The 12,712-nt window shown below is 49.0% G+C and overlaps 1 protein-coding gene across 1 annotated transcript; it reads right to left on the minus strand.

Annotated features, from left to right (window-relative positions):
• Window positions 1-864: 864 nt before the first annotated feature.
• Window positions 865-11,951, minus strand: MREG (melanoregulin; the record flags this gene model as incomplete). The annotated part of the gene is made up of 4 exons (XM_010084173.1): window positions 865-999; window positions 1,379-1,542; window positions 3,244-3,334; window positions 11,787-11,951. Coding segments are annotated over 4 exons (555 nt in total), but the record flags the coding sequence as incomplete, so codon positions are not given.
• Window positions 11,952-12,712: the final 761 nt, after the last annotated feature.

Here is a 12,712-nt window from a genome sequence, read left to right on the forward strand (position 1 = left end):
TGCTTATTAACAGACAAAAAAACCCCAAGATATAAAGGGTGTTCATTAAAAATCTTCATTAACAGCAGGGACAGTATATATTGACAATACATGTAGCTTTCCAGTGGGGGTTTGTTATGCAATTAAGACCAAAACTTTCAGATATTAAGATGCTGGCCAACCAATCTGAGGATATTACAGGAGCCAAATTCTCAGCAGGGCTGACCTTGGCACCTTCCTAAAATCTACCTTAAGATGTCAGGAAGAGCACCCAACTGCGACGCTGCTCCAAGGCTTTGCCGCCCAGCGCTGCTATGCACTGCTCCTGCCTCTTTGCCAAATCCCCTGGGACCAGCCCAGCAGGGCTGCCACAGGCTGGGGATGACGAGGATGAGTGCACAGAGAAATGTCACGGAGTTGTAGATGACTGAGGTATTTTTTTCTTCCTCTCTGGTCCTCCTGGCTAGCAGGGTCGAGGGAGGGGACAGTGGCAGGTACCAGCAGAAGGTGGAAATGTGGATCTCCTTGCAGCATTTGTAACTAGACGCATCTCAAATTTTGCAGCTACTGGTAGCAACACCTTGTACAGCAGGTTCCTCCTGTGCCTATAGCACACACTACTCAGCGAGCAGTCTCCCACTGGGGCTATGCTAGGGTAGTTCTTGCTCCCTTCTGCTCGGGAGCACCTCCGGGCCAGCGTCTGCCTTCCTGTGCCCTCCCGGTGGGGCATGGCTCGCTGACCTCCTCGCTCTGCGCTGACCAGCCCGCTCATTTCTCTGCAGGAGAGCAAGGAGTGGCACTACTTGGGCAAACCCCTTGGCAAAGGAGCCCGGTCCCAGAGGGAAAGAAACCCGCTGTCCATCTGACACCAGCGAGGCACATTCCTCAGGGCATCGCCACGGAGACGCACTGCAGGGTCTTCTGGCTATTGTCCACTCTTCCCCCATTGGGTCTCTTTGGATACACCACACTGGCCATCTTGAAGAACTCATCTGCAGCATCCAGAGCTATGAGACGATCCTGCCAAAGCAATGGAGATTTACAGTCACTACAAGATGCTTTGGGCAGCTCCCTGGTCAGGGTACTCCCTCCGCGGCTGCTATAGGTTAAGCCAGGCACCAGGTCTAATCTTTTCTCACTTTGGTAACGAGCTGCTAGAACACCCAGTTACGCAGGCTTGAAGGAATTTGGCCGGGCAAATTTATGGTGCTACAGCGCTGACATTTCTAAGGAAGCTCAACAGCCAAGCTACAAGCACAACATCTGATGGGGACACCCCAGATGCCACCATGTATTTGAACATCCTTTGGTGCAGTTCACACCTATCCGCTCCCCTCCATCTGAGCTCACGTGCTGAGATGGGGGCAGTGGGGAAGAAGGCACGCCCGGAGCTACTCACCACCACAAAGAGGTAGCGCTCAGAAAGCTCCCAGCTGGTGGGGAAGATGTTCGTCTCTTCAGACAGCTTTAACAGGATGTCCCGGGCTTTGCCCATGTTCTGGGAGTCACTGATGATGCTGAGTTTGGTCACCGACAAGAGGGAGTCCGCTTCCTTCTGGAAACCTGGCAAAGAGATGTGTTACAGAAAGGAGTCAAACACGCAGGCAGGATCATCCCTGAGCCCTCTAGGTCCTTGCAAGGTTCCTTATTCTCCCTCCACCTTGGGCTGCTGTATTCCCTACTCGCTGAAACAAACTAGCACTTCCCTGAGGCATGCTCCGTGTCTGCACTTGGGGCAGGTATAAGCTTGCTAGTGGGGAAAAAAAAAAATCAGAAAAACATTCAGAGCACGTTTGTTGCTATTTTCCAGAGAAGGCATGTGAACACCCACAGCCAGGGTGCTGATTCAGCTCTTGCAAGTTCCTGATGCTGCCAGAGCTTTCAGGACTGGTGGGGCTTCCTGAGCGCTCCAGCAACTGCGCCTGTATGTTCTTGGGAGGTAATGGTGACAAAATACCTGGGGCAGTAATGGAGGCACGCGTAATTGTTCCTGTAGCAGTCAGCATCTCTTGTAGGAAAGATACTCAGGGAAGGAAAGTGGGACAAGAATGAATGCAAGGATCTTTAAATAGAGTGGCTACTATTAATTTTTCATGGAGCTCCAGGGAGCTGGTGGTGATGTGTCTTACCCAAAAACATTTACAGGGGAAAGAATGGTGGTCTTATGATTAAAGAACAGGTCTAGATAACAAATGATGGCAGGTGTCACATCTGGTTGCACGTCCAGCTCTGTTAAGGCCAAATGATCCCTGGTCTTGAGCTTCCCCACCTTTTGCAAAACAGCTCTGGAGCCATCGTGGATGTGAGGGAGATGCGGGAGAGCCTTTGTCAACGTGCAGTAACACATGTAAGGGTGTCAAGTGATCCCTCCCGTGTTTGGTCTGTACAGGCTGTGCGAGCCTGGGTGAGGATGAATGCTGATACCTAGTTATGAATTTATAATGTTCCTCCCATCCAGATGCCGGAACAGCAGGTAGGGCAGGAGTGGCTGAGATTCCCATCACTTTTGCTCCCAGTGATAATATCCTTCAACAGCCCAATAAGCGTGCTCAACTCACACATCCTCCTCTCATTAACTGCCAACCACCTCCAGAGCATGATGCAAGTCACCAAGCTGATGTGCCTGCACAGCACATCTCCTTGTCCCAGGTGTCATGCGGTGAGTGCAATGCAATTGGGAAAACCAGGTCACACCCGCTGCTGCCTTCTCCAGAGGAGCAGCAGCTGAGCACATAGGACTGATGGGTGCAGTTCACTGTTTGCAGGCTAGGAACCAGCAGGAGTAGGGGCGCCACTGTTGAGCAATTTCATTTGGTGAAAGAATATTTCAAATTCACTAAGGACCAAACAAAGTGGGTGCTTTAGCTCTGATCATCTGGCATGGGCTAAGGAAGGAAAATAGAAAAACCCAGGGTGAACTCCCAGGTATCCCTGCTAAGTTTGCACAAGGAAGCTTGAAATGGATAAGCATACGTGCTATTACGGGCTTGAAAGGCTCTCCCGCTGATCGTGGTTCGTGGGCTTTTTGACATGCCTGCAGACACAGTGGCCCCATCTCCTCCCAGCTGTGCCTGAGCTCTGGGGAGCTTCCCACAGGCTCTCAGCTGCCGTGTGGGCTACCTGATGGCATTGCTCAGCAACCTGGCTTTATTTTCCTCCCTTTCTCCTTTACCAGCCTGATTTTGTGGAGCTGTTCCCATCCTCAAACATCATGATCTCTCATTCAGTACAACAGCAATGACATCCTTTGGTCCTCTCGCTTACCTAAATCCTCCAAAATGTGCTTCCACCTGCTTCTCACTTCTTTTCGAGTCTGCCGTAAGGTATAAATATCATAGTTGAGCTTTTGCCATTCCTGCAAAGCAAAGGGATAAGAGACACTCAGTCATTTGCATGTGGAGAGGTCTCTGCTGCTTTTCTAGGAATTTCAACTTTTAGAAAATGAGCCGGATTTGAACTGTTGATGTTGGCACTGAGGGATTGGTGTGTGAAGGTCAATGGCCACGCTGCTGGTGTCCCTAGAAGAAATTATACTGACTGATTAGAATAGTTTAGCTTGACATTTGGTACAGCATCTCTGTATCTTCTCTGCATGTACAAAACCGGCTTCCAGTCACCTTAAAATCAGATCACAGAATTTACCTGAGGCACTGCTGATGACCAAAGTGGTCTCTGCAGTCAGACAGGGAGAATATAATTCCAGCTCTGTGCTGGAAATTATAACGCTGTCCTAGACTGGAGAGCAACATGAACTTCCAAATGTAGTTCATTTGAGAGACTTCAGCCTCTTTGCTCCAAAGCCCTTTACCCCAAACCTTGACACCCCTGCTAGCATCAAAACCTGAGATCGTGCGAATACCTTATTCAGCTTTTAACAGCTTGAGAAAGCACGACCACATATTAATAATCACCTTCTATAAATTATTGCAACACCTTATTTTCATATCCTTGCAGTTAAACTGGCACAGCACCTTTTCTTACAGCTGATGATAGCCCATGGGAAACTAAAAGTTTGAAAAGAAGTCAGTGTTCTCTGTTTGGTCCCATATACAGCAGCTTCGCCCGACTGCTCAGCGGTCTGTTTGGCATTTAACTGGAGTAGGCAGGTTTTCAAAAGTACTGAAAACAAGAAAAATTGGCTTTTTTTTAAAGGCTGGGGTACCCTTTTTTAAATATCAGAGAAGAAGGATGCACGTGGATGGTTAAGGGCTGAGCTGGAGTCATCTGACATAACTATTCTTGGTGATGTTAGTTGCTACAGTTAATGCCTCACTTAACTCTACAGATTAAATCTTTACACTTAACCTCAAGCTTTCTATCTGCATAATGGGATGCTGTCTAAAGGGGAAGGTTTTGAGGTTATTTATTAAAGTTACACCAGCACAATTAAACACATCTGTACAAGTATGTGTTCCTGTGGAAATGCATGTATTCTGCAAGAAAACCAGGAGTATTTTTCCTAGCTGAGTTTAATCAATGCACACACTGGAAAGGATGCATTCACGGAAGCACCCACGCAGCAGGTCATAACATCACTCAAATAACTTCCCTGCACTAACAACCTTAATTAATGTCATTTCTCAGCAACGGATTACACAGATGGACTCTTCTAGGATAAACGGGTGTTAATCTGTGCCATCTCCCTGGGATTTTCCTACGTGACATGCTGGGTTCAAAAGGTTTAAATAATACCCAGGAAGATAGGCTGTGCTTTAGAAATTCCACTGTTTTTCCGATACCTGGTGCCTTAAAGAGTTGTCTAGATTTGATGAAGTGTTGGAGACTTCTTAGTGTTTTTTTCCTGAACCCAGCTGACATGCCATGACTGCAGAGAATTAAATGACGAGCCTGTTTTCTTGTTGTTCAGCAATAGCTGCAGGAACCCCTTGGAGATTACACTTTGAAAGAAACAGCCAGCAGGGTTAAGGCACTGGTGAATTCGGGTCAGGAGAGCAGGGGAAATGCAGCTCCGCCTGCAGCCACTCGCTCTGCACCACTCATCCTCCCAGAGAGCAAAATCTCCTTCATTTTTAGCTTTGTGTTGCTGCTCACAATGAGCTTTGCTAATCAGTGCTCCATTTCTCTCTTGACTGCAGCGGCACTTGAAAACAGCTCTAGTGTTTGCACAGGAGGGCACCTGGCTGCCAGTGCAAGGCACCAAAATGCCTCTTCAGCCCTTTGCTAGAGAGAGGAGGCAGGGACAAGACTCCTCTCTCTCTTGTGAAACCAGGTCGTAGCTAGGAATTGAGTGCCTCTCAGTGAAAAAGATTTTTTTTTTTTTTTTTTACTTAAAGGAAACTTTGTGGGAAGTTTATTGCAACCTTGGAAATTTTAAAGAAATTGAATAAAGGCTGCACGGTGCATCAGAAACTGCTCATGACCCCACGGTATAAGCAGAAAGGAGAGCAAACCAGTCTGGGCATGCTGGTGGGGAAATAAGCTGTGTGTCTCTGCCCTCCTGCAGAGATAAACAAGTGCTTTAACGCACGCCATCGATCAACACAGCTGCTGTGATTCCAGGCACGCTTCATGCTGCTGAATTAGTGAGCCAGTGGAGTGGGAAAGATGCTCCTCTCCCCAAAACATGGCTTGCTGGCACTGGGCTGCGGGGATTCATCCCCCATGGTAGCGAGCCAGACTCCTCACTAAGCTGAACAGCGAGCAGTGCTTAGCACGCAGGGAATCTGCTCCTGATTTCCTCTGGATTAACAGCAGTGCGTTCTCCCTTGTCTATTTTTGTTATAAGGCAATCTAGGTTATGGTTTTCTTGTACGTCATAGTTACTGAGTTGCATTATGGAAGCAAATCCAGTGCATATTTAGTCCTGGAGGATGTCTAACAGTGTGCTGGTGAGGAAGAATTTGGGAGTGTGCAAAGGAGCAGCTTTGGTGCAGAAAATTATGTTAACAGTGATGCCTGGGGGGGGACCTCTTGTTTTAGTGGTACTTCTTGTGCCTGAGTGTGGAGATGGATGTATTCCTGCTTCTCCAGAGAAAGCTGGGAGGATGCTGCTGCACATGTTGTCAGTTGGAAAGAAACTACAAACTAGAGATTATCAGGGGGAGGATGGGCTGAGTTCTTAAAAGTACTTAGGCTCTGTTCTCCATCAGCCTCAGAAAACACCAAGTTTTCCCAGGCAATTCCTTGTAGCAGAGACATCCAAAATGCTGTGGGCAGGGGCTTGTCCTTTGTGTTGCTTTAATGAGGGAAAAAAAAAAAAAAAGAGCATCTTTCCATCCCAAAAAATAATCTAAAAAGCATCTCCCTTTAACTGCACAGCAGAAGAAGAGCAAAGCTTGAACTTCCCCTGTCTCCACACAGGAATGGGCGACATCAGAGACTTGGGGAGGGTGTTCCCCAGTCACATCCCATGAGTCACCAAGAGGTGACCTGCAGAGGTAGCATTTGGTCAGGCAGCCCCAGGGCAGGCAGCTGGGGCTCAGCACCAAACCTGCTCTCCCTCAGCCCTCGCTGCAGCTGTGACAGGGACCGCTGCAGCGTACCAGCGCACCGGTGAGATGGAGGACAGGGCACACTGGTCCTTGGGCAGCCCTGGGCAGAGCAAGGCTGGACCAAACTGCCCTCTGTGCTGCATCCTGGGCTGGCCTCCCCCGGAGCCCCTTCCAGCGAGGTGTCCGAGCCTGTATGCAGGCATGGAACAAGCAGCTTTCTCCCAAAACTTAGCTTTGTTTTGCATTTCTTGTGGACCTCCATTCCCTGTCTTGCCTCTTGCCTAGTTAGATGTAATTTCTGGAGCAGCGAGGAGGCTTCTCGCACACCGTACTGGGAGCAGAAGCCTGCTCTTCACCAAAACCCTCGGTGCTTCTACAGCACTGGGGCATCCCAGTGATGCATTCAAAATCAATCCATTAGGAAAAATACCCTTTTACTAAAACCTGAATTAACCACAAGAAACCAAAGCAGCTTGCAGTTCCTGACACTGTTTTTTGCAACCAGTTTTGCCCTTTTAAATCTGTATGGTAGGACACAACATATATCAGTGGGGGCTTAAGGAAACCCCTTGTGCATGATCAAGAGTATCCCAGGAGCAGCAGGGAAACCCCGCTGCCTCTCTCCTCTGAGCACACAGCCCTTCAAATACTGACCTGGAAAACCTCCCAGACTGTCTGTTGTGATATACTATATTTGCAAATGCCAAATGGAAGTGAGGAAATGCTGGGCATGAAATATAAGCCAGGCTGGTACATAACCAAGAGCTCTGGGAAAAAAATGTGCCAAGAGAACAGGCAAGCACTGTCCAACAGGACATTTCCTAACTAGTAGGTAGCTTTCTTCACGTTGCCAAAGCAATCCTCTACCAAAGGCTTTTGCTTTATTCCCTTGAAAGCAATTGCTGTCACTGTTCTGCTCAAGAGTTCTTGAGGAAGTGAGGTCAAAACACAGTTATCTGGGAAGGACCACAAAGCACCAGTTCCAGGCGGGTACCACACCATGTCCACGGATGCTCCTACTCTGGCTCTGCACCTCATCCCATTGGAAGTAGATGAGCTCTAGATCTGCGTTCATCCACTGAACCATTGCCCAACATCTCAGCTTAGAATAAGCTTAAATTATGTTCAGTTTTAAGAGGGGCATGAAGGAGTTCATAACTAATTTTTCATATTTATTAAGCAGGTCAGTTCTGGGCTCCCTGACCAGTATCCCCAACTCTGGGCAAATCCCATCACCTCTCTATGCCCCAGCAACAGTGCACTGCAATACTGACCTTCTCTGTAATGTGTTTTTAAAAGAATAATCCTGTAGGAGAGCAGGAAGGAAGCAGAGAAATAGGCCTTGTCAACTCCTTAATGGGCTTGCCAGGAGGATCATGTCAGCGCAGCTCTGCTAGCCAGGCCCCCAGCAGAGATGAAGGCTGAGGAATTGCCTTTGCTAGTGGGGTTTATGATCCCACCTTCCCCAAGGGAGTAAGCCAAAAGAAGAAAGAAACACTGCATTTACAACAAGCCATAAGAACAGTGTTTTTTCCTCAGCCATAATTCAAAAACCCCACCTTTAGGCTCTGTTCACAGACCTGCGGTGCTGCTGCCCTAAACCTGCCTCCTTCTCTGAAGCCACTGTTGGTGCAACAGCTCAGGCTCTCTGCCCACAGCTGGGTAAATCCACGCTCCCCATCAGAGGACACCGAGGCACCAGGGCCACCTCAAATGGGTCCTCGTGGAGGAGGGCAACTGCCACACCATGCACACAACCCCAGTAAGCCCAGCTCTTGCTGTTAACATTGGAGGCTTGCTGGAGCCACAGTACTCTCCCTTCCCCACAGAACGCTTTTCTCCGCACTAGCAGGGTTTGTGCTGGAACAGTGACTTGGCCTGTATCTATGCAGCATCTTAAAAACATCCTGTTTTCCTAGAGATCCTCATTTTACCTTCAGATTTGGGGTTCTACTTTACACTGCAACAGGTTCGACAATGCTACAGGGCAGGAGGAGGAAAAAACCATTTTTTCCATATTTGAAACATTGACCCCAGCCTTCAAGTGCTTTGCTGACAGCTTTGATCTCTAAAGCTGCATCAGCTTTACCAGCTCCCTTAAGCCAGCCCTTCAGCTATGGCTTTTCTGGTTTTCTCTGCGCGCACCCTCCCCTGCCCACACTATGCTTCCGAAAGTGCATCCAAGCACACTGCTCATCAGCCTCAAGCAGAGAGAAATGCGAAGCTGCATGTTGCTCAGTCCTTATGATTTTAGGCAGCTCCAGCGAATCTTGCTTCATGTACCTATTGCACGATGGGTTTGGCAACCTCTGTGTGCTCCAGCTGGCCCCACCATGGCCGACGGCCCCATGAGCCATGACTCCCAGCACACTGCATGAGCAGGACGAGCAAGTCCGTGTGAAACAGGGCACATCCAGAGCTTGCTGCCCTGGTTCAGCAAGGAGCAGGGTGGAGCAGCCCTGCCATCCTTACACAAGCTAAGGTCACACCGAGTTAGGGCTGGAGCTGCCAAATTTCCCGGAGCAGGGCTGTTGGGAGGAGGCAGGGAGAAGGGAAGGCTCCACGTGGATCGGGTGTGGGTCCAGCCCCATGACAGGTGCAAGGAACTGACCGTGCGGGAGGACACCAGCGCTGTGGTGGCTGCCCCAACACCAATGATCTAACATGCAGAACACTGACAGAGCCACGGGGCGCACTCGGTGTCAGAGCGCCTGGCCCTTCTCATACACAGTTTGGTTTATTTATTTACAGGAATCTACAGCACAGAGGTGCCCCGGCCAGGAGAGGGCTGTCGTGGACCATGCATGCTGAACTCCAGCACAAAAAAAACTCCAGCACTGCGGGGATCTCACCACTGCATCCTGGCCCACTGCTTCTCTTCTCCTAGCTCACAGCACCTTGTCACTATGTGAACAACCACTTAAAAAAAAAAATACCCAGGAAAGCAGAAGTGGGTTAACCAAATTAAAAAAACCACAATACTGGTTTGATGCCAAGGTGGTGCCATTCAAATAAAGCACACATGATGGAGAGCGACCTGCTCTTTGGGGTCCTTCCAAAGTCCTGTGCTAGGAAAGCACAAAAATAAAGGTGGGGAATGGCAAAGCATACAGTAAGGGCACAGCACACGTAAATTTCTTTGTTAAATGAAGGAGCAGAAATATAGGGAGTAGTTCTCCTCTCTAAGTCTGATTTTAACCAAAAGAAAAAAAGGAGCCATGGTTTCACAATGCTCGTGCACCACACAAATGAGATACTGTTCCTCTGTCCCCTGTCCTGCAGCATCCACACACTCTCCCCTGGGACTTTGGGAGCAGAGGAGCTCCCAAAGCAGATTACGGCTTTTGCAGCCCAGTGCTGGTTTGCAATTAGACTTTTTTCTTTCTCTCAGGGCTGAAGCCTCATTAGGATTGGAGGGCAATGCAATCTGGCCTAGTTTTAAAATGCTCACTGGAGTAAGGAGAGATTTTGACAGCTGGGGCCGAACACAGGAATGTTGGCTTTGCCGGCCAAGTCCCTCTCTGTTCTGTCCCCCAGAAGGAGCTGCAGCTGGAAACTGCAGCAGTTTTCCAGGCTTTCCATGCCTCAGTTTCCCTAGTTGTAAAACAGAGGCAGCACAGGGGTTGGAAATCATAGCTGCAAAGGGCACTCTGCCACAATTCAAATCAAGCGTATCGTGTCTTGGCTTTCTTCAAAGTCAGCCTGATGTTGTACTCCTCAGGCTTTTTTATTAATTGTACTGCATAAAAACACAGGGTATGTGACCTTACATTTGTTGCTGAGGGGAAGCCGCATGCTCTTTATACTTTCCTTTTCCACTGGCAGGCACAGTGACTGCTCAGACCTGCTAAAAACCCTAGGGACATGCAGGGAGAAAGCACTGAGTTTAGGACAAGCAGGTGCAGGAGTGCTCTCCTGCTCACCCATTAACTGATGCTCTCCTCTGCAACCTGAGCAGGGCTGACACACAACTCTCCTTTGCCCAGGGAGACATCTTTTTACCAGACCATCCACCAAACGGTATTTATACCATTTTACAAATAACAGTAGCTTTTAGGATGCCTCATAACGAGTCCTAAATCAAGCTATAAAGCCATTCAGATGACCGTAGGCTGAAACGAAGAGCTTCAGCGCTGCTCTGAAGCTCTGCAACAACTCTGGACTAGTGTGGCCCCCAAACGGAGTTGTCCTTTTTCCCTTCAGCCAGTTCAGGCTGGATGAAGCTCCCTGTCTTCTCTAAGGCAAGCAATCACAGGGTAGAGAAAAGTGCAGTGGGGGGGGGGGAAAGAGGATATCTTCAGTTATAGCAGTAAAGGTTACGTGCAGCCATGAAAACGTTACAAAACCATCTATTGTAAACACCACGATTAATTCAATCCTCACCAAAAAAAAAAAAAAAAAAAAAAAAGGGGATTCTGGACAACTGTACACAAGGATTGCATTATCCCATTTTAAGTTTTAAAAATTGTAATTTTGATTTCAGCTGCCCCTCTGGACTTTAAGGTTTCTTGTCAAAAGAGATAGCTTTTGGTTTAAGGGGACTAGCACAGGAGCAAGAGTCACAGTCTTGCAGTCTCTTGGATGAAGTGGGATCATGCTGTAATTAAACGTGAAGCCTTCAGGCTTTCTGGCAAACATTTTGAAGTCTTAAAAGCAATCAGAGAGAGGAAAATGTGTCACTATTTGCTACAGCCTGCTCCTAATCAGGCCACTGAAATCTCTTTTACACCGAAGTGCTTTAGCGAAGGAAATCAGGGCTGCAAAACAGCCTTTATGTAACAGTGGTGATTTTTCCCTTCTGCGCTGAGAGCTGTGCCAGTTCTCCACTTCTCAATAATTGACGCATAACCCATTAGAGGAGTATTTAACTTGACGCGTCACTGGAGCGGCAGTTCAGCTCCAGGCGCTGCCACTGCCGGGTGAACACCACTGCAGGCTGGGCTAATGCCAGGCTGACCACGGAAAGGCCAAACCAGGGGAATATCGGACAAAAAAAAGCAGCCTGTGAAGATAGGAAATTGAGATGGGGATCCCAGTGCTACCAGTGCAGGTTTGCAGGTGGTGGTGGCAGAGATGCCTGCAGGGCATTGTGCGTCCCAGCTCAGGGTGGCTCTCCTGGCTCAGCCACCAGTGCTCAGATGGCTATGGATGCATCCACATCCGACATAGGGTAAAATCTGGAGGGGGATGGAGCAGATGGGAGAACCTGATGCCTACGTGAGCCACGCTGGGGGACTTTGGGGTCTTTATAGAGGCTTAATGGGTGCTTAAATCAAGGCACTTCGAAAGCATCCCATGAAAGCACTGAGCCTCGGTCCACGGCGAAACCAAGAGCAAGGAATGGCACTGCCTCACCTCCGAGTCCTTGTCCAGCTGGTTCCTGACCACGATCATGTTGTACAGCACCCGGTCATCATCCGCCTCTGTGTGGGTCACGTCATGCGGGGTACTCCACAGGTTCTGCTCCTCGTCCCGTGCCAGCGTGGCTCCGAAGGAGGCGTAGGGGTTGTTGTTACTGCAGAGAGGGGGAGAGGCGAGACAGCGTTAGCTACCGCAGTATCGCGCTGCCTCCTTTTACCTTCCCAAAGTAAAGTGCCCATTGCTGTGGCATCCCCTCTTGCAGCCCAGTGTGCTGCCTGGGAGAGAGGAGGTAGAGGAGCAGGTGGGAATGGGAAGGCAGTCAGAGTTTTTTTACCTTAGCAAACATCCTGACCATGCAAGCCATGGTTCAAACCAGTCAGCTGCCATGAAACCAAAGACGTCAGACACATGAATTTGATAAAGACACCAGATATTATTTGAGCAGCTAGGATGGAGGAACTGTGAGCATCCATTTGTGAGGATGGGAGGTGGCATCTTCTCGTTGCTCCCACAGCCCCCTGCCCTGGTACCCATCATGCCTTCCCACCCTAAACCCTGTGCAAGCCCCCCCAGCCTCTCCAACCTTATCATGGGAACAGTTCTAATTAAGTTAAGACTCAAAAAACCCAGTGGCTCCAGAGGGTATTTTCTCTCTGCTCAGCTAACCCTACAGCTGTGCCAAGATCCCAGCCGCATGATCTGTCCCCACGGAGACTTTGTGTGCAGAGGGATACACCTTGAGCAGCAGGCAAGGGACAGCTGCATGAAAAGCCTCTCCCTTGCCTCTTGGCCAAAGCAGCAGCTTCTACCCATTTTCTCCTCAAAGGCAGTACCATTTGGCATGGTTTTATTTTGGACAAAACATGCACCCCCTTTTCTGAGGGAGCTGCTGCTGGTTAGCCCAGGGGAGAGATGGCTCA

The sequence above is a fragment of the Pterocles gutturalis genome, unplaced genomic scaffold (genome assembly GCF_000699245.1).
Source record: "Pterocles gutturalis isolate BGI_N339 unplaced genomic scaffold, ASM69924v1 scaffold30290, whole genome shotgun sequence".
In the NCBI taxonomy this organism is placed as follows: domain Eukaryota; kingdom Metazoa; phylum Chordata; class Aves; order Pterocliformes; family Pteroclidae; genus Pterocles; species Pterocles gutturalis.